The sequence below is a fragment of the Phaseolus vulgaris genome, chromosome 11, assembly GCF_000499845.2.
Source record: "Phaseolus vulgaris cultivar G19833 chromosome 11, P. vulgaris v2.0, whole genome shotgun sequence".
In the NCBI taxonomy this organism is placed as follows: Eukaryota; Viridiplantae; Streptophyta; class Magnoliopsida; order Fabales; family Fabaceae; genus Phaseolus; species Phaseolus vulgaris.
In genome coordinates, this window is record NC_023749.2 from 4,393,667 (window position 1) to 4,415,852 (window position 22,186).

A 22,186-nucleotide genomic window follows, 5' to 3' on the forward strand; every position below is an offset into this window, starting at 1 on the left:
TGAAGTTGTGTAAATGAGAGATAAAGGGAAGGCATAAGCTTTACACCAAACATGACAGAGAAAAATAAATGCTGTGAAAATGGTTTGTCTTGCTGAAAATAGTGAGTGTTGCAAACTGCATAGAGAGGCTCATAAAACCTCATTACTTAAAATGTTGGAATTTATTGCTTTAGCCTTCAGCTCAACTAACTCTTTCAAAGCCATGATCTCTTGTTAAATTCATCTACCAGTTTCTCATACCATTCTTCAAGTTCAAAGGCTTTTTAGAGAAGAAAACAGCACCATTTGTTAGCAAGCATATTTTCTGTGCATAATGGCTGAGGTGTACACTGTGAAGGTGGAGGAGGCAAGGTTGGAAACTGATGAAAAACCATCAGCAGGTCCTGTGTACAGGTGCATTTATGCCAGAGATGGCTTGATGGAATTGCCTTCTCATTTTGAATCTCCATGGGACTTCTTCAGGTCACTTTCACTTTCTGTTTCAACTTTTCATTTGTATAAACAAAGGGTTCAATGTTACAAAATTTATGCATAATGTTTGTGTTGTGATGAACTTTTTGTCTCCAAGATTCAGGGAAGAAGCTATTTTCTTCATATTGTAAAACATAAAATCAAAAAGTTTACAAATGGCCCATGCAGGTCTCGAACCTGCGACCTTCGCGTTATTAGCACGACGCTCTAACCAGCTGAGCTAATAGGCCATGTGTTAGAATGTTTATACTTTGTTTAAATGAGGATGGTTAAAACAGTGTACTCTCTGCTGAGATTTTCTGTAGTGGTAGTGAGTTGTAGTTGTAGTGGGGTTTTGAGAATTCGTTCTTAGTAGTTTCGATGGATCTGTCTGCAGGGATACGACCAAGAGGTGCCCCAGCAACCCTATGCTGGGTCGGCGTCAAAAAACTGATTTGAAGGTACCAACTTGAATGTGGTTTTGTTTCTTCCATCATTTTCTGGCAATTTCAGTTTAGGATTAAGTTGGCACATGCCAAATTTTTGTAACTTAGCTCCTTGTTGTTATTTATATTGAAAAAACTTAGATGCTGATAGGGAACATGTGTTCTTCTGAGTATAATTAGAATTCTAATCTGCATAATTAAAAGATTGTTTTCAATATTAATGCATATTAGTGAGATAAAACTCAATCTAGTACTAAATTTAAGTTTTTTTTTTTATATGTCGAGGGAGTTAAATTAATAATGAACATACAAGTAGATGACACAGCTAAACTTTTTGAGACAGCTTAGTATCCAATAAATAAATAACTTTCTGTTGCATTGGGTAAATTATACAATTATTGAACTGATTTTGCAGGCTGGTCCTTATGAATGGATGACATATCAGGAGGCTTATGATGCTGCCATCCGAATGGGTTCAGCCATGAGGAGCCGTGGTGTCAATCCTGTAATCAATCTTGCTCTTTTTTTAAGATAGTATGTATAGGAAAATATATTTGCAATTAATCTAACTCAGTGCTTTTGGACAACAAGGGAGATCGTTGTGGCATATATGGGTCTAACTGCTCTGAATGGATACTTGCAATGGAGGTATGACACTGAATTTTGTAGGAGAAATTGCACTTAATCAGTTGTTTTATTATATTAATCCCAACCCGGGACAAAATTAGAATGAGTGGTTATTTTATTCATGAGAAATGCTAACAACACATGCTTTCCTATTAGAGAATGCGCTCATGATATTTAGGGGTGTACACATTGGAAATTCATTCAATAATTAAAGAGTTGAGTTTATAAAGAATGTATTGCTAGCATTTTTCTCTCATTCCTAATTATGATTTGACAACTAAAAAGTTCACTAACCTTGTTTGTATTATTGTTCTTCACTTAACATCCCAAGAGTTGAAACATTGTTACCATATTGTATGATTATTCCAATGGGACTTGAGTGGCTTGACTCAAATTTTATGTTTGCAGGCTTGCAATAGCTACGCAGTAACATATGTCCCATTATATGACACCCTGGGTTTGTGTTTTGTTCCTTTTCCAAATCATTCTCAGTGTGCTTCTTTCATTTTTTTCAAAACCAAAGAAAGAACTGAAGAGTTTGTTACATGTCTTTTGCACTCATGTTGTCATTCAGCTAGATATGCCTTTAAATTTATGTGCAACAGGTGCTAATGCCGTGGAGTTTATCATAAACCATGCTGAAGTTTCGATAGCATTTGTACAGGATAGCAAGATTCCTTCTGTAAGTTCCATCATATTCTTGGTGCACAAATCTTTTATTGTTTCCTTGGTGGGAATTTAATTTTAGCCAGATGAACTTTGAATTTTTTTTCCCTCTGTTGTTCTGGATGCCAACTTCCTTGTATGTTACATACCTTCAACATATAATTATTTCAGTTGATGATCAACTAACTTCGTAATAAATTGTAATATGAGAAAGTCATTTGCCGTTTCTAAAATGAGTTATATAAATTTATTTTCTAATATTTCTGTTAGTCACTTGCTTAAAACAGTAGTCAAAATCAGATATTCTATTCTAAACTGATAGAATGTTGCAGATACTGCTAGTCCTTTTTACGTTGCTATTTATTGTACTTCTTGTAACATTTTGAGTTATCCATTGAGCTTCTTGAAGATAATTAGCTTATCATACCTTAGTCCTTTTTCTCCATTCCTACTAAAGCAATGTCTGTTTCCACAGGTTTTGTCATGCCTTGGTCGCTGTTCAAATCTTAAAAGTAAGTCAAATGTGTATTTTCTTCCTGTTCCTGTCCCTGTTAGTTGAAGGGTTTTCCTTCTTTTAATGTAACAGGCCTCTTTAATTTACTGGTGTAGCTATAGTCAGTTTCGGTAATGTTTTAACTGCACAAAAGAAGGAAGCTGAGGAGTTTGGTGCATCTTGCTTCTCGTGGGAAGAGTTTCTCCAGTTGGTTGGAATCCTGAATTTCAGATTGATGTTTACAACAGACAGCAATAACCATTTCAACTGAGTATTGAGAGAAATATTTTTTAATATTTAATTTTGTATCTTCATTTTTTCAGGGAGATCTGGATTTAGACATGCCACTGAAAAAGAAGACTGACATCTGCACAATCATGTATACAAGTGGAACAACAGGGGAACCCAAAGGTGTCATTATTAAAAATGAGGCTTTCATGGCTCAAGTGTTGTCTATTGACCAAATGCTTAAATTAACTGACAAAGTGGTATGATAATAACTTTTCTCACTGGTTTCATGTTATATTTTTTTTGAAGTCAGGGAAAAATCTGCCATCCCACCCCCTCAGATCAGTGAAACTTTTATTAGTTGTTATTGTTGTTTTTTTGTTTCTTTATTTACAAGTGAGTGAGAAAAGTACTAGGTAATTATAGTTTCAGGCTTTATTTGCAGTTTAGTTTGTGCACTTTTATCTTGTCATTAAGGTCCTTATCTTTAGAGCTAGTACAAAACATGTGAGCCATATCTGTTTCCATTATTTGGATAAATGCATGGCCAGACTTTATGAGTTTTCTTGAATTATGCTAGAGAAAGTAAAGCTCATGTCAAATGTGTTAGTCATATTCTAGTATAAGCTGATGAATGATGAGGAAAAGCACGAGTTTATCTTTTTTATGTATTGATATTGCTCACAAGACAGATAAATTATGTCTTATTGATAGGGAACAGAAGAGGATGTGTATTTCTCTTTCCTTCCTCTTGCTCATGTGTATGACCAGATAATGGAGACCTATTGGGTTTATAAGGGTTCTTCAATTGGATTTTGGCAAGGAGTAAGTTTTGGATTTAGTTCCTTTTATTAAGTTCTGGCTCATTGAATCTCTAATGTTGTCTCACTGATTTTTTTTTTCATGTCAATTCTGGCAGGATGTCAGGTTCTTGATGGAAGATATTCAAGTGCTGAAACCAACTGTATTTTGCGGTGTCCCTAGAATTTATGATCGTGTTTATGCTAGTAAGACTAGAATCTTCTTTTACTATTTCTCTTATCGTGTGTAGTATAATGTTCTAAGTACTGAATTTAAGCTCCACATGCTTTTCTAATTACTAACTACAGTGTCCATTAAGTACTGACTATAAGCTTGGCACTTGAAGGCATCAGTAGCAAAATTTCATCTGCAGGAACACTGCGAAATACATTGTTTCAATACGCTTATAACTAGTATGTACTACAACCATACCCTACCCTTTTAAACTTCTACTCTACTATCATAATTCAAACTGATACAGAATCTACATACAGCAAGTTGGGATATATGGAGAAGGGTCTTCCCCAAGACATAGCAGCACCTTTATTTGATAAGTTTGTGTTTGATAAGGTATTTCATTTATTCTGTACCTCTTGTTCAGAAAGTCATTTGAAAATTAAAATATTGGTTTTACGGTAGATAAAACTAGCATTAGGTGGACGGGTTCGCCTTCTGTTATCGGGAGCTGCTCCTTTGGCCAGGCACGTGGAGGAGTTTTTGAGGGTCACTTTTGGAGCTACTATGCTGCAAGGATATGGTATTTGAATCTTTTGCTAAAATGTACTGGTGGATTGTTTTATGTCATTTTGATGTCAACTGCTCAATACAAAATTTTAAGACATGGTTTAGTTCTGTTAATCTGTTGCATGATTTTGGCATGTTTTTACCATTTTGGTTCTTAAATGCATTCTGTAGTAGTGGTCAAATGTTAATCTTAATCAATTTGTTTATGTGTGTATGCCATTCAATTATGCCATGTTAACTATAATCATTTTGATGTGACAGGTCTTACTGAAAGTTGTGGTGGGTGTTTCACTGCAATTAGCAATGTGTTTTCTATGATGGGAACAATTGGAGTCCCTACAACAACCATTGAGGCCAGGCTTGAATCTGTGCCAGAGATGGGATATGATGCACTCTCCACTGAAGCCCGTGGAGAAATTTGCCTGAGAGGGAACACCTTGTTCTCTGGTTACCACAAGCGTCAAGATCTTACTGAACAAGTTCTGGTTGATGGTTGGTTTCATACAGGTAAATGCTCATGTTGTGGATTAAACAAGTTCTCCATTTAACGATTTAGTGTTTAGTTGTTTAGACACTACTCAGAATCATGTAAACTGCTACTAGATAGAATGGCACTCACATACAATCAAAAGAGTTTTATGTTGATCACTTGGTAATTTCCCAATATGCTGTGTAAAATCTTGTGTTGAAATGGTCAAGGGGATTTCCATTGAAAATTGAGAAATCCAAAAAGATCTTCATTAAATAATTAGTTCAACAATTGTTATTAAATTTGGAATCCCAGTGAAGAAGGCACATAGGAGATCAACTTAGGGAGTTTTATCATGAAGTTCTGACATTCTCCATCTTTGATTTTGGATTCCTTGCATACTGATTGTAGATTGTTGTAGTTGCTAATTTCCCCCTAAATGTCGTTTGTTTTGGAATATTTGGAAAATTATTATAGGTGACATTGGAGAATGGCAGCCAAATGGAGCCATGAAAATTATTGACAGAAAAAAGAATATCTTTAAGTTGTCTCAAGGAGAATATGTTGCTGTGGAGAATATTGAAAACAAGTATTTACAATGCCCTCTTATAACATCGGTATGCTTATGCTTCAATAAGAGAACATTCAGTAAATTTAGAGCAACATGAATTGTGTTGGATGCCTAGTTTTAATGGGAAAGTGGACTTACAAATACCTCAATTCTTAAATATATGTGTAGTTCTATTAATAAATAAGTTTTTTATTCTACATGCAGATTTGGGTCTATGGAAACAGTTTTGAATCTTTTTTGGTGGCAGTGGTGGTCCCTGAAAGAAAGGCCCTTGAGGATTGGGCAGTGAAGCATAATTCTACAGATGATTTTAAATCTTTATTTGAAAATCCGAAGACAAGAAAATACATTTTGGATGAGCTCAACAGCACTGGTCGGAAACACCAAGTATGTGCATATAAAACCGAATTCCATGAATTTAGTTTCGAGTAAACTCGAACTAGTCATTGAGATTAGAGGGTCATGAATACTTTGTTCGTTTCTAGCGTTGCAAAAAGTCATTCACTTTTTTTTTAAGCTCTGTTTTCATTGTTGTTTTGCACTCAACAAGGACTAAAAAGTAGAATGTCTAATAATGCAAGGCTTTTGAAATCATAGGGATTAAATTACTCAACCTAAATAATCTCAAGGACTACCAAGAGCTTACTCGTAATTAGTTTCAATCGTGGTGTTATACTATATTTTGATCTTGCTGGGCAAATATGACGTTGTTGATATTCTCTCAGCTTAGAGGTTTTGAAATGCTAAAAGCTGTTCACCTTGAACCAAATCCCTTTGACATGGAGAGAGATCTGATAACTCCAACATTCAAGTTGAAGAGACCGCAATTGCTCAAGCACTACAAGGTTTGTTTCATGTTCTGCGATCAATATTAGTAGTATGGTTCATGGTTTGCTAAAATGTGCACCACTTTTGGCTAAATAAAATCTCACTCTCTGCCAACATCAATTACAGGATTGTATTGATCAACTATACAAGGAAGCGAAGGCATAGATGACGCTGAGATTATATATGCAATTATGATGATTCAGAAGTTTTCACATAAACCATTTTGATTTTTTTTGTACACTTTGCTTCTTTCAGGAAAGTGAATAGCTGCAAACAAAACCTTATATTAATAGCAACTAAGCATATCCACTCATCCATTCATTCTTGAAAAAAAGATTACAAAATGATCGTTTGAAATTCCGATAGGCTTGATATTTCGCGGGTAATGCTGGATCTGCACTATTTTCATGCTTCTCTTGACCTCTTGCTCACAATGCTTTGATTATATGTTATAATTCTTTTATAGTTTTTTTTTTTGTTTACAGAACTGTGTGTAACAAACCTGGTGAGCAAGGTTTGAGTCTATATAAGCTTTTTGACTGGGATTGTTTTCAATAAGAAATTATTACATATATTCTACCAACATTGTGTTGTTGAGTGCATATCTTTGTGTGTGAGTGACCTTGAAGGAGTGTGTGGCGGTGTTGGATTTCTGGCATAGGTGGGTGCCTCTAGAGAGGATAAATGGGTGAAGTGTGGGATTGAAAAAAACATTTATAACAATAGAAGTGGCAGAAATTACACTTTTGAAGTGTGATGAAAATAAAAATAGTATGCTAAAACCACTAAAAACTCCAACTTAGAAAGTTGCAGCTACTTTTAGAGTTCCTATAATTAGCATGTTAAGAAAAACCTCTAGTATTACGAGGTAAAAACACATAGATATATAAATAGTGAAATTTTTTCGGATTGAATTTTTTTTATATAGGTAGTGAGATAGAAGTATAACTTTGAAAAAAAATTGTGCAAAAGTTGTACATGTGTGATACCAAATTTTTTTAACATTAAAGTCGTGGGTGCAAATCAGGATTTCAGTTTGCCGAGTTTTTTTTTTGAAAAAAAAATATTTGTTTTTATTTTTCTAATAATTAGAATAATTAATTAAATTATTAATTTGAGTTTTTTTTATATAAAATGAATAAATATTTAATTATTTTTTAATTGAAAAATTAATTAAAAAAATGAAGTTAAATCCTAAATCTTTTACGGTAAAATATAAACTCTAATAAAATTGTCACAACTAAAATCTAACCCTAAACTCAAAGGTAAAAAAAAATCCTATCTAAACTCTAAATAATAAAATGTAAATATAAATCCTAAAAAGTAAACTAAAAGTCTAAAATATAAAAAAAAAATACTAAAAAAGTAATATATTTTTATTGAAATTTTGGTATCTCAAACTAACTATTAGATTTTTTACCTCATTTCGAATAACTTTTAATATTAATACTATGAGTCTTGGTGTGCATTCACAATTTTAATTTTAGTGTAAATTTCATAAAACTGAAGTCAGTTTCACAAAATTTTGTTTAATTTTTTCAAAATGTTTACAACTAACTTAGTTTCAATAAGTTTCACCATTTATGCTTTTGCCGTACTAGGCAGATACTTAAAAAATTAAAAAAATGTGTCATACCCATGTTGGATACTCCTTGTATACTTCGGTATACGTATCCGAACAATATCTAATTTCTTTAAATTTTTAATTTTTCCCCATATACTTACAGGGTATTTTTGAAATACTTCAATGCATGTAAACACATTCTGAAAGTATATAATTTATAGGGTACCTAAATCCAACATTAACTGATATGGGAAGTTGGGTGTAGTATTTAAGTGTTTCATTCCTTCTCTTTAGTAGCTAACTTTTTAGGACGAGTTTCTCAAATGTTTGAGAACTCATCATTGCTCATAGATGTTTTTTTTATAAATTGTGATCATTGCAGAGCGTTAACATCTGTTTATTTATCAGAAATTCTACATGTATATGAAATATTGTATAAATTTTTGTTGATGTATCCATGACATATTCTACTGAGAATTTAAAAAAAAAATTGATGTGTTGCTGAGTTTATCTTGTTCTTGTCTTCCTAAGTGTGCATGGGGTTTCATATCTCTAGTGTCTTGACATTGTTATTTCATTTGGCATTTTGAGTTTACATGTTCAGAGGGAATTCTGTTGTAGTTTCTAGAACTTCTTTTTCTGGAAACAAAATGGTGTAATAATGCAGAGCAGAAACAAATGTAAATTTATATTACAAGAGTACAACGGTTTTCCTAAGTGATACATGATCTGTGAATACTAGACAGCTAAAACGATACAACAAAAATCATCTTCATCTTTGTTTTTTACTTTCCATGAAACCCAAAAATCTTACTGAGATTTGATTCCACTTTTGTAGACATGCTAACTTCATGACAGGTGAATCATAAAACAATGCAAGGTGCTTATACATACGAAGTTCCAACAAATGAATGGCAGAGAAAACAATTGGTTTAATTCACACATATCAACCAAGTCCAAGTGGTGCTTCCTAAAAGAGTATGACCACTAACGCCCAGATGGGATAGACCAACAGAAGTATTATGCCAATGGAATTTGATATGCCGTGGGCTTTAGTGAAGGAGTTTCTAAAACCACCAGAAGCCCGAATATGTTCTTGCAGCAGATAGCATGCAATGATGAGACACACTACCACCCCAACAATGTTGTTTCTAAAGGTGCTTGCAATTAGAGAAGGAGCTACAACGATAAGAAGAATCAAAGCACCAGGCAATTCCAGCCAATCTGCAGTAACAATCATACCTCGTTACTAACCTTACACTTAATTCTAAGCATTGTTAAGAAGTGGGAGAGTAACCAAATCGATAAAACTTAACATGAAGTTTCTTAATTACTTAATTACTCTTTTGGTATTGTTCTCCAATCGAAATTGAATCATTTTGATAATTTATGCCAACTTTTATTATGCGGATTAACCTTATTTTTTGAGCAGTTATAGCATACCAGGGAAGTGTCTTGGAAGGAAAAGGCGCAATACAACAGCAACAACAGCAATCCATTTTCCAATCTCTCCTCTACAAGTAGAATGGTAACAAGATGGAAATTCAATATTAGAGAAAATGAAGGTACAAAATTGACATGATAATGCGTAATAGACTAATCACCTGAAGACATCAAAAACTATTGAAGGCAAGCTGAAGAAAATGTATGGAATGAGTAGTCCTGTGAGAATATTTGTCTTCCAGTTTGTACGATCCAAAATTAACAGATAACTGCGAACAACATGATAAAATAATGGGTGAAGTCACAGAAAAACTAGAAAGCAAACACCAAGTAGTACCTGTCAGAAAGAATGTGCTTAACAGTTTATGTTAAAAAAAACTTGATTAGCTTTCAAAAGTTTTGGTTGCACCTTACCTTTTTCTTGGATAAAACAAAATTGATCTATTCTGAATAACCTTAAAGACATAAACTATACCAAAAGATACTCAGCCAGTTAACATGGGGAGAGGAGATGAGATGGTGGACCTCCTAGCTTTAATAATAGCTTCACTATTGGATGAACCTTTATCCACACTCATAACTCATTTCATCATCCACCCTCTTTACTTAAACAACTTGTTTTGTTTGGAAAACAATCTATGATTCTATTATAACTATTTGCATCAATATCATTATTATATTAAAATGAAAGAGAACACAGCAACCCATTACACGACATTTCAAGTCAAAAAAAGTATTTTATGCATACGATTTAAATAGTTATTTAAAAGAAATCGTTTCCTGAAGCTAATTATATACTGTAACATTCACAGAGTTATATCAATTTTACATTTTTTCAATCAACCTAATCAAGGTCATTTAAGAAAAATAGATCGAATCAGCTTAATCTTTTTTTTAAGCAATTCAATAACCGGTTCATAGCACATCATGCAAATAATTTATGTAGCTAAACAAATTCTCAACAAGAACGCCCTAGTACAGAGTTTGAATGCATTATTTTACCATTCTTTAAAAGAAAAAACAAAACGGATTTACACTCTCTTATATTAAGTACACAATGTTATATTACAAGACAAAAAGACACGAAAGCAAAAATTACTGCAAGAAGTCATATTACTACTTTTATAGATCCAATCTCAGCAGCATCTTTATAAATTCATTCATTCCAGTTTCCACATGATCCATAATTCAACTGAGTGATAAAGATAAAGGTGATTAGTTATATAGTAATTAAATGAAGTTGATATAGCAGAAAATTTTAGTCAGAAAAGTATAAGAAGATAGGGAAGTAGTAAATAGAGTAAGAAGAGAAGGTACATAGCAGCAATGGCAGCAATCAATCCGAAAAAAGAGGCTCCAAAGCCTATGCCACCAAGTTTGACGAGGTGATTGCCTAATTGATTAGCAGCTAGACTTAGGTCTCTGAAATCAGAGTTGATCAATTGAACTACTGCTTCTTCTTCAAAACCCATTTTCTTCCACATTTTTTTTCTTGGCAACTCAGAAGATGCAGAGATTGTGAATTGGTATGAAATCAAGAGATGAGGATCTGCATAAGGTATATGCAGGTGTTGCAAGGACTCAAAGGACACGTGGAGACTAATGGTTTGGCAATAATGTAAAACGGATATAGACGCGCTGGCGTGTGAGTTTTTGGCAGCTGTCCTTGCTTACTCTTACAATCTCTTATTAGGAGCCAAAAATCAGTATTTTTTTATATCAATCAATTTGGTACTCAATCTCTTAAAAAAATACACTTCAATTTAATTTAACTAACTTATTCTAGAAAAATATTTCTAAAATACAAAAAAATATATAATTTAAAAATGTATTTTAAACAGGAGATTCCAAAAGGGTATTAAAAAAAATTACGAAATGTTGAAAATCACATATCAAATAGAGATGAAAATATTTTATTATATATAAGTGGCTGCAAACCTTACCTCATAAGTTGGTTTTATAGGGTTGAATAGGCTTAAAATTCACTTCTTAATATGATATCAAAGTCATTTAAAGTCTATTCTATCAAGTGTTTGTTAAGTCTATTACTTTACCGTCCATAATATGTTGTTTAACGTCCTATCTAAGCCTAATTCTTATTACGAAATTCAAAAATGTATTTCAAACTAATAAATTCAATATATATTTTAATACGTATTTCCTTTTATTTTAAAATTAAAAATAATTTTTATCATTTCAAATAAAAAATTGGGTGCAAATTACAAAATATAAACACATGGTGCCATGTGCACCTTTTCCTTGTTTTTTCCAGAACAGTTTTCAAAGAGACCGTGTGTGGGTGTCGGCCACGTGGCAAGACGAACCTCCCTCCCGTCGTTTGGGCCAACATGTCACACTGGACCGACAGAATAGCCTGCAGTTTTTGTTTGGGCCAACAAGGTTTTTTATGAATGTGCTGTTTTTTGTTTGAATTGGTTTGTGCCGACATTGCATTGTATACATTATAATAATGCGAAATGATTGGGTTACTAACTTGTTCTAAATTTAGATGAGTAATCATGAATTGTTCATTATTAAATACTCAGAAATGGAATGCTTTAGCTGATTAAAGAGGACAGGTGTAGGAAGATTTGAAAGGAGGATGTGACAGCACCTATTATGAAAATGTTTAAGTTGTTCTAATTTGAGTTGGATAAGCTATCCTTCATTGTTAATTATTAACATAAACAAGCTTAGTTTAATTAAAAATGACAAGTGTAAGAAGTTGATCAAATGGAAATATGTGGATGCTTCAGAAATCTGCTTGATTCTGACATTCTCACATTCTTTAAGAGAAAATTGTGATAGTGAAAATGTTGAATTTTATTTTAATAAACATATACATCATTATTCACACTTTGCTCTTTATTTTACTTTCTTTCATAGTGTAGTAGAAGAAAATAAAACAAAGAAACATCACAATGTATATATTAAATTTAATATATTATATCTAACACAATACAGCATCAAAGTGTATACAAATTATTTTCTAATAAAGACTTTTCTTGTGAAGTTGACACGTCTTATCCACTTTTTTTATTGTGAAATAAAAAACATATTACATTATTAATATAACTAAAGAATATACACGTTTATGATCAAATTGTAAACAATTCTCTTTTTCTCATAAATATGGAATATTTTGTATATTCAAATGAACTTCTCAATAACTTTAAAATAATCCTATTTTTTTTATCAGTAATAAAAAATAAATAAATGAAAATCACTTCAGGGTAGTCTAACCCTTATACACAAAGAGCTAGCGCTTTATCAACCTCTTACCAAGGGACACCTTCCAACTTAAATAAGGAACAACCAAACCAAACTCAAGAAAACATTAAACAACCAGCCTCATACAATCCACTAGTTCAAAACCCAGTTGGGATACGTAAAACCCAAATCGCCCTCCAAACGTCATTAACCACATCAAAAGTCGAACACAACCTGAATTGTTGGAAGTTTACCGAAGGGTCCTTGTGGATAACAAACGACACTCCTAGCCACTCAAAACAAAAACATCACACCCACCAGGTAAACTTGCAGACTAAAAACAGATGACTGGACGACTCTTTCACCTTCCCACACAAACCACACATTGGATTCTCTACCACCACCCCTCATCTTTCCAAATTTACCCTAATAGCAATCTTATTCTTCATCACCCTCCAAACAACGACCAAAACGGAAGACAAAGCTTTACACCTCCACAATAAACTGGAGAAGCCTCTCCAACTCTATCCTTCCTAACCCAAAATCATCCTCATAATTTCATCAATTATAGCACATAAACATTTTATATGATATAACCTTAATAATTCATATAACTTTTTTGTTACACTCTACACATATCAACATTCTTTATTTGTCATAGTTTCTACAAATTGAAAAGAACATATTCATCATATTGGTATCTATTTATCCCAAATTCATTATCATTAAATTGGTATTTCGTAATGACACATTTACTATTTCAATGTCTCTTGATTTTGTTATTTAATATATATTCCCAAAATATAGACTTCGTAAGTTTTTTCTAAATTGCTTGCAAATCGAATGGTCAAACACGACATTTCTAGTTTTTTTAATTATAGTGACATCTTAGATGTAAAAACCTTATTGCATTATTGACAAATTGGTTTTCAAAGGCCAAATTAAAAAACTTGTTTAACCGATCCAAATATTTTATCGTATTTCATGACGTATTAATCCTTTATTTATTCATCATTATATCTATCTAGCTAGATGCTTTATGTTTAAAGTATATTATTTAATAAAAATCATCCTGAAAGTGTTGCTCTTGGAATTGTTAACACATTATATCAACATGAGTATTGTTTTCATTAAATGCATTTCTTATTCAAGCTAAATATGATAGTCTCATATGTCAAAAAAAAAAAACTATATATATAATAATAATAATAATATTAATATGTTGTAGAGAATATTTACTATTTTCATCTATCAATAAACACAAGAAATTATTAATTTATCAAGGGAAAAATTACTAAAACGATATTTATTAGTAATTTGATTTTATCGATAAAGATGCAAAATTAAAAATTTATCAAAAATATTCGTTGATAATTGAATGTCAATCCATATCCATCAATAATTTGATGTCAATAAATATTTATCGATAATTTGACGTTATACACTACAAGAAAAAATGATTTTAACGGGTTTTATTTTTACATTATTCAAAATTAAAATCACTATTAAGTCGTTTACCCATGGTTGCAGTTTTCTCACTAAACCATCCCAGGAAACATGTTCTGGAGTTTTTTTTAAACCTCAAGAAAAGTCTTTTAGAACCTCTGTTAAATACCATGAGTTTAAGAATTTCTATAAAATATCATGAATTTAAGAATTTCTATAAAATATCACGAGTTTAAAAATCTCCGTTAAATATCATGAGTTTAACAATTATGACTAAAACTAAAATTGAACATAAAATATTGAGAGCATTTGTTGATTAACAAATGTTGTTGTAATTGGAGGGTGATATTTTAGGTTGAGTTTTCTTTTTTCAGTCTTCAATGAGAAACAATTTGGTGATTTAATCATCCATCACCCTAATTTAATTTTTTAGGAGTTTGAAGGTTGTGCATTATCCTTGATTGACTTTTTTGTTGAAAGTTGGATTGTCTGTAAATCAGGTTTCAGCCATGCTCCACGAGTTTTCGAAGATTCAGGTTGTGGTTTTTGTTCTTGACTAATATTGAGATGGAGATAAATTTATCGCGTTTTCCCTTTCCAACACTCGCTTTTAGATACTCTTCATTTTTTCGAAACTTGTTCTTAAATCAAGTTCAAACACTTCATAGTGAACCAATATATTGTGGAAGCATTCCAAGAAAAGAGTTGCAATCACATCATAGATTTTATAATCAACCAAATCGACACTCTTACATACTTTTGTATTTTGTTCTAGTGGTCCTCCCTCTTTTCAACTCATTAAATTGTACTTCTAACAATAAATAATAAGATTATCAAACTCTAGGGTTAACTCGTAAACACTTACGAGTTTAAGAGTCAAATGAAAGTTGATGAGCTTCTTTTTTGAGTAAAAACGAAGTTGACTCGGTCAAACTCGACCAAACTCGCGAGTTTAAGGACGAGTTACCGAGTTGCGTAAAATGAGTTCAAGATGGTGTGTTTCTTTGTGATTATGTTATATTTTTTTAGGGTTTTATAGTTCGTCGCACAGCACCGCGCCACGCCGCTTGTCGCACCGTACCGTACCGCGCTGTGTCGCTCGTTACATCGCACCGCTGGTCGTTGCACCTCGCCTTGCCGCAATCTTTATCACAGTGCGCCGCGAAACACTTAAGTCATGTTGCTGCGGTGAGAACTGATTGGGTTAGGATTTTTAAAATTAGGTTTGAGGTTTTAAAAATAGGTTGTGGCTTTTTTGTTCATTGGGTTTGGGGCAAATTTTTGGGCATCCTGACAGATTGATTTTTTTTTTTTTAATTTTAGGATAGATTGGCTAATTAATTTTTTTTAGGGTTAAATAATTTTATGAGAGAATTAGATGAATAGGACTTTTAAATTATAATATTTGTGTTATTTTAATTATTTTATTAGTATATAAACTTATTTATTTCAATATTATGAATTTTGTATCATAATTATTATTTTTTTTAAATTTTTTTTTATGTGAAGTAAGAGTTTACTTGACTCTCACAAGTCAAGAGTCTGATAAGCTTGGATAACTCAAAATAAATTTTTGAACATTCATACATATCGTGTCACGTGATCATTTATACTATTATATCGTCATCTTCTGAATAGTGTGAATACCAATTAAAAAAGAAGAAGATATTATCTCCTTTCAAATAAAATGGAGATTGAATTGAGTTAAAAATAATTGAGAGATGAAAATTTCACATATATTAAAATGAAAAGTGATATTAGACCTTAGTGATAAGAAGGATTAAAATAAGTGTACTGAGGAGAAAAAAACGGAGCACTGTAGATTCTGGAGGATCCAGTGAAACATACATTTGCTAGAAATAATAATAAAAAATAAACAGATTATTTTCTCTTACTTACTTGTGAGTGCAAGCAAACATGCGCCATTTTCTTCACATCCATCCAAATTCAATCAATTCGTTGGTTTTACCTTTTTAATATTATCTCAATTCTCACCTTAAACTAAAACACTAAGCAAACTTCTGCATATAATTAAACAGATATAAAAATCTGATAGAGATTAAATAAAGGTGAAGGTGAAAGATATTTATGTAAGTTTTACCATACAAAGGAAAAAAAATGAGGATTAATAATATATGCATTAAATGTAAATGTTAAGTAAATATTATTATTAATTCACTTGAATTTAAGTTTTTTATTATGTGATGTAGCATGTGTTGTCACATCCACATTGGTTTATATCAGTGAATAGACACGTGAATTTTTTTGGGTAGTGTAGGTGCTGTTAATATTGAGATTCAATGGTCTTAAAATATTGTAAATCATCTTCATTTATCTTTATGTCTATATAATTATTTGTGTCAGTTTCTGAATGAGTTTCTAATAGTTTTTTTTTTAAGTTTCAGTGATTTAATCTTCGAAAAATATTCAAATCAGCAATAATTCAAAATTTAAAGGTATAATATAAAATATAAATTATAGTATTTAATATATAGATTGAATTGTAACTTATTTATTTTTAATTATAATTCTATATTAATTAAGTGAATAAAATTAATTGATTGAGATTTCTTAACTTGTGTTTCCGTAATTAAATACATAGATGAAAAAATAATCATAAATAATTAATTATAGGAAAAATTAATCAATTATGCACCTAAATATATGGTATCTTATCAAAATTCAGAAGTTGTGGCGAGCAATTTCTATTCATAACAAATCTTTCATTTTCTTTTTCACGTCAACTATTGTTTTTATAAGTCAACTATTGTTTTATTTTCCACTTCTTTCAATCCATAAAAAAAAAAACTTATTTTAATAATAGAATAGTATACTCGTGAAAATTAAGAAATAAAATAATGAAATAAATAGTTATAAAATTTAAATGATTTATGTAAGTGGTGTGAAATATGATGATTGTCACTGACAACCTTAATTTATGTGTGGACATGTGAAACATCGAAATTTGTGGGTTAAGTTAACGTAAACATTAACAACTAATAATTAAAAAAGCCTACAGCAAGGATAATCAGTGTGGTTCAGTTGTTGTTGTCGTTACTTTAGAAGACAAAACGAGAGGAGTTATCGAGAAATATCAGTGAAAGAGATGTTTATAACGAAAGAGAGAAAAAAGCGAATAATACATTGAGCAATGAAACAGCAGAAAAGAAGGAAAAAAATTCGAAACATACATCACTCAGAACGTGCAGAATGAGAAAGATATTTACTTTACTTAATCTGGTTTATTTAATTGATAATAGAGATTAGTGGAGGGTTAGTAGGATGCTTTGAGGAGTGACTTGATGGTAATCTCGGGACCCAAAACGGCGAGTTTAAAGTCGAAGCTAAAAGTATCGTATCGCAGGAAGAATTCCACCAGGTATAGCCTGCACAGGAGCACCACCAGATTCTTGGCCGGGCACTGTTTATTATCCGGTGTGGGCTCCTCCGTCTCGCGTGCATTGGACCACAGCACGTGATTCAACAACTTCTCTCCATCAGGCCCCACGAACCTGTTGGCAACAAACTCCTCCGGTTTCTCAAATATCTTAGGATCTTTGGTAGCGAACGGCTGATATCCAAAGATCATCTCGCCCTTCTTGATCTCGTACGCCGCATCGTGGCTCTCCACCACAAGATCTTTCCTCGCCTTGGCGTACTGGAACGGCACAGCAGGCTCTATCCTCATCGCCTCGTACACCACAGATTTAGTCAAAGTCATCCGATCCAACGCTTGGAGACTCACCCCGTTTTCTTCCTTAACAACGCTCCTGATTTCCTCCGCAAGCTGTTTGTGCAAACCTTCCCCGCCCAACCCGACCCATTTCATCAGAATCGGAAACTGGTTCACGAAGCCTCCTTGGGCGTTGAACCCTAACGTGAACACCAGGTTGTGGCACGCTTCGTCTCTCTTAATCCCCAACCGCTCCGCTTCATCCAGCACCGACGAACCTATATACATCACAGTCTAAACTAGATAAGGAAAACTTGAGATTGTAATAACACGTTAACGTTAACTGATTCAAAGTAAATGACGATTGTAGTACCTGCGCTGGCAAAACCGTTGTAGAGTTTCTTGTAGCTGGATTTCACAGTCCACGCAGGGAAGGGGAGTGTTCTGATCAGGATATCTTCTACGTAGTTGAAAATCCAGGGTAGACCTAGAGTGGCGAGTGGAGCGAGCTGCGCTGCGAGCCAGGTCGTGACTAGGCTGGGGCCGTCGCTGCCGATTACGGTTGAGGTGGGATCTTGACCGGTGAGGAGGCGGAAGAGGAAGTTGAAGGAGGCGGAGCCGACGGAGGTGTTGAAGCTGACCTTGGAGGATTTTCCGGCGAGCTTGTCCTCGAGGTCGGCGAAGTGTTCGGCGAGGTTGTTGCGGAAGAGCGGGATGAAGGAGGCGTGCTTGGAGGCGAGGAGGTTGAGGTAGAAGGTCTTGATGAGCGCGTGGGAGGGCTCGGTGGTGTCCTGGAAGGCGCAGACGCGGTAGCCGCCGAAGAAGGAGGTGGACGGCATGAAGGTGCCGTCGAGAACGTCGCGCTTGTCGACCTTGGAGTTGTCGAAGAGGATTGGGAAGGAGACGGCGTCGAGAAGAGCAATGACTCTAGGGTTTGAGGAAATGAAGGGACCCGGTGGCATGTTGGTTCTGATAACGGTCGATTTGTACTTCTGGATTCGCGTGGCGAAGAACTTGTCGCGTCCCTGGTGGTAGAAGTAGTCGTGTCTGTCACTCATGGGTCCGAAGAAGGGGATGCCATAGCTTCCAGGGATCTGCTTGAGGGGAAGCTTGGTGCCGTTGGTGTCTGAAGAAGCCATTGATGATTGCTTCAACTGTAACTTGGTGCTTAGTATGTAGAAGGAGGGTTGAGCTCAGAACTATGTCTCAACAATCTATATAACTATGTTAAGAACTCAGCAGCGTGGGAAACGTGTGCTGTCGACCCTATAACTATTTTTTTAAATATTATATTATAGTTTATTTTCGTATATATATAGTTTGATCCCTTAATAATTGATTTAATGAGTTTAAGATTTAGGTTAAGGATTAAGAAGAAAGAGAGTTTATATATATATATTTTTTTTCTAACAAAATTGTGACGAGCACTGACGTAGATAATACTTTAAATGCGATAATATTTCGAATGCGATGATAAATCGAATGCGGTGATTTAAGATCCTCTCCAACGCACTTAACTTTTGAACATTCAGATTTCTTGTAACTCTTTGCAATATAGTCGTTAACAATTAATCCAGCAAATTAGTTTTCAAGAACAAAACACACATAATATTTTAAAGCTGATTAATTCTGGCAATACTATTTCATATTTTAAGTTGGAATCGGAACAGAATAATATTAATATTTTTTATTATACGTTAGCTAGCTTTATCAAAATACTCACAAATATGTAAAGAAATGTAATCTCACATTAATTAAAAGATAAGAATATTACGTTTTTCTTTTTTATCGAAAGTACAGTTAACAGTGATTGAGAGAGAGACGAAGGGAGGGGCCTACACGTTGGCACAAGGTAATAATTTAACGGATAAGATTGTAAAAGAAAAAGTAATAAGATAAGATAATATAGAAAAAGAAAGTTTTTACCTTGTACGTCCTCATAAATAGACAAGGCTGTCACTGTAACTTTTAACTCATGTTTTTAGTTTAACCACTTTAAGTTGTGCAAATAAGAAACATGTATGGTGTGTCACATCAACTCTTATTGTTTGTTTTCTACAGACACGTGAAGGACAGTTTTTTTTTTTAATTTTGTTTAGTTGGAGGGAATACGAACAAATAATTTTAAAAACTAGTAGGACAAACTGTATTATTTTTATTCATATTTCTACACTTTTTATTAAATATATATTGTCATTTCTAAGCTATTTATTTTTTTACCCTGGATTCAAGGTTTATATATTTTTTAAATTGATTTTTCTAGAGTTTGATAAACACAAAATTTATGGACTTTCTTTTTATACTTTTCAGAATGGAAATTCAAACTTATTTTGCCTTCTTACATAGAAATTAAGGTGCATTTATATGAAGAGATCTATTGAGTAATTATTGAATTATTTATCATGTGAAGTCTTTTAATGCCTTTATCGTATCCTTAACTTAAATGTCATCAATGTAATCACGACACTTTTCAGATAAAAACAAAAAAATGTTTTGACAAGTTTCTTTACTTTAAAAATAATTTAAATAAAATAATTTATGATAATCATACAGAAATTTCTCCAAAGTAATATCAAATTACAAATTTAATTAAAAAATACTTAATTAATTTGAAAAATAATGATGGTATTTGCCATTACAGAAGAAGACATAATTTTAAAACTTGAATTGGATTTGCATGAGACATCTGGCAGATATTCTGTTGTAGATATCATTGTTTTTTTTTATATAAGAAGTAAAAAACAATGTCATCAAAGGAAAATATTTTTTCAAACACAAACTATATTTGTATTTATATTTATATGTGTATTAACTATTTATAATATTTCTATATGATTAACCCTCTAATAAATAAGTATTTCATTTATATTTTATTTTTTTCATAATTTACATGTGTACACGGTTTTCTCTTGGTGTGTTTGTTTTTAGATGAACTCAATCAATCAATTGTAAATCAATCACACTCTTTAACTCTACTTTTTCATTTGTCTTAAATGATGTTTTGATGAAAACAAATACACCCTTAAGACATGTTTGGAAATGCGTTTTCCACTCCGGAAATCACGTTATATAGGTTAAATAAAAGATCATTTTTAAATGAAAACCAAAACCTATTTTCTGGTAACTACGAAAAAAATTGTCCGTGCCAAACACTCTCACGTGACTGAATCCATCTTAACTACTTTTATCTTTTTACAAACAGATCAACGGTAGAAAATTAAACACGGAACTTCATAATAAATCATTTGTTCCATTTGTCAACAACATGTTTGACAAGTCATCTCTGTCTTCTGTATTTGTCGTTTTGTGGAGCTGGAAAGTTTTGGTACCAGAAGTTATTATTACTTCATAATAATATAGTTTTATTAAAATTTGTATAATATGTAATTGAATTTAAACAAAATATGATAAAATAATTGTTTTGGTACAGTGCATTTGTAGCACGGTAATAAAAAATCATTTATTTAATTACTTTCAATTTGATTAAATATAATATATAACAATAATATATGCGTGTTATATTGTTTTATTTTACTTCACTTTATCCTTTCTGATAGATTACTAATTTAAGTTTAAAATAAAGATAAAAATGGTAAAGTAATTAAAAGATCGCATAGAAATAAATACTTTTAGTTAGTTTTATAGATTTAGAGGGTAAAAAATACATATAAAAAATATAAGTATTTAAAATATATAATTAGTAGATTATAATTTATAATATACTATTAAGGAGTTAGAAAAATTGATAATGGGATGGGGTTGTACTTTATTGTTTCATTAATAGTAATTGATTTTGAAGTAGGTTAGATTAATTGAACACACTTAAAATTAAATTTAGCTTTTTGAACCTAATTTAGACTGAGATTTTTAGTTCTACCCAAATATATTCATGTGTTTAACTTGCAAAATTAGGTCAAATTTGGGATATCTTTTATCCCCACCTCTTTTAGTTTGCAACCGCATTTGTTGGATTCATTTAATTTTGGATAAAGATTGTTTAGACTGGTATAAAAAATAAAATATTTTTTCATTAGACTTTTCAATATTTTATAAAAAGTTAAATACAATTAATATGTTTAAAAACAAAAAGATATATAATACTTTTCTTTCTAGATGTCAATTTATTAACGTAAAAGAGAAACTTCCACAAATAAATAACAATATTTAAATTATAAAGTTTAACAAGTAAACGTTGAACTCTAAATCTCTAAATTGCTAAACTTTTGATAGTTGAAATATTTAAATTGTTTGTAAAGTGTTGGATACGATAATTATATAAAAAGTATAACGCACAAGGCAGACAAGAATTATTATTTGAAGAATAACCAAACCTAGTAATATTAAAAGTGCAAAGTATAGGCCAATATTATATGTTTCATATAATAATTGATGTTTGCCAACCACTAAAGTTATACTTTTTCTCCTCTTTTTTTTTAAAAAAAAATAAAATAAAATTACAAGAATTATAATAAAATAATTGTATAAATAAAATTACCCCATAAATTAATCCTAGTCGTTTTCGGAGCT

The 22,186-nt window shown here is 32.2% G+C and overlaps 3 protein-coding genes and 1 non-coding gene across 6 annotated transcripts; 1 reads left to right on the forward strand and 3 right to left on the reverse strand.

Moving 5' to 3' along the window:
* Positions 1–53: 53 nt before the first annotated feature.
* LOC137837605 (probable CoA ligase CCL6) lies at positions 54–6,906 on the forward strand. Of its 3 annotated transcripts, XM_068646687.1 has the most exons (19): positions 54–462; positions 848–911; positions 1,312–1,401; positions 1,488–1,544; positions 1,932–1,980; positions 2,129–2,205; positions 2,665–2,701; positions 2,799–2,893; positions 3,006–3,170; positions 3,625–3,735; positions 3,830–3,917; positions 4,058–4,124; positions 4,206–4,281; positions 4,351–4,468; positions 4,717–4,962; positions 5,402–5,541; positions 5,700–5,882; positions 6,221–6,340; positions 6,450–6,906. In XM_068646687.1, the coding sequence occupies exons 1-19, from the start codon at positions 314–316 to the stop codon at positions 6,486–6,488; spliced, it is 1,971 nt and encodes a 656-aa protein (XP_068502788.1). In that variant the 5' UTR covers positions 54–313; the 3' UTR covers positions 6,489–6,906. The 3 variants fall into 3 exon arrangements, 2 of the variants coding, with proteins under 2 accessions (XP_068502788.1, XP_068502864.1); XR_011085508.1 differs by lacking the exon at positions 5,402–5,541; XM_068646763.1 differs by lacking the exon at positions 1,932–1,980 and having other exon boundaries at positions 167–462.
* On the reverse strand, positions 628–701 carry TRNAI-AAU (transfer RNA isoleucine (anticodon AAU)). Its single transcript has one exon. It is a non-coding gene; the product is annotated as a tRNA-Ile (tRNA).
* A 1,652-nt stretch (positions 6,907–8,558) lies between the features above and the next one.
* Positions 8,559–11,007, reverse strand: LOC137837759 (cold-regulated 413 plasma membrane protein 2). Its single transcript, XM_068646909.1, has 4 exons — positions 10,648–11,007; positions 9,492–9,599; positions 9,331–9,401; positions 8,559–9,111 (listed from the first exon to the last, which is right to left on the reverse strand). Exons 1-4 carry the CDS (start codon positions 10,812–10,814, stop codon positions 8,858–8,860), a joined length of 600 nt encoding a protein of 199 aa, XP_068503010.1. The 5' UTR covers positions 10,815–11,007; the 3' UTR covers positions 8,559–8,857.
* A 6,071-nt stretch (positions 11,008–17,078) lies between these two features.
* Positions 17,079–19,089, reverse strand: LOC137837835 (allene oxide synthase 3-like). The gene is made up of 2 exons (XM_068647015.1): positions 18,033–19,089; positions 17,079–17,937 (listed from the first exon to the last, which is right to left on the reverse strand). The coding sequence occupies exons 1-2, from the start codon at positions 18,796–18,798 to the stop codon at positions 17,261–17,263; spliced, it is 1,443 nt and encodes a 480-aa protein (XP_068503116.1). The 5' UTR covers positions 18,799–19,089; the 3' UTR covers positions 17,079–17,260.
* Positions 19,090–22,186: the final 3,097 nt, after the last annotated feature.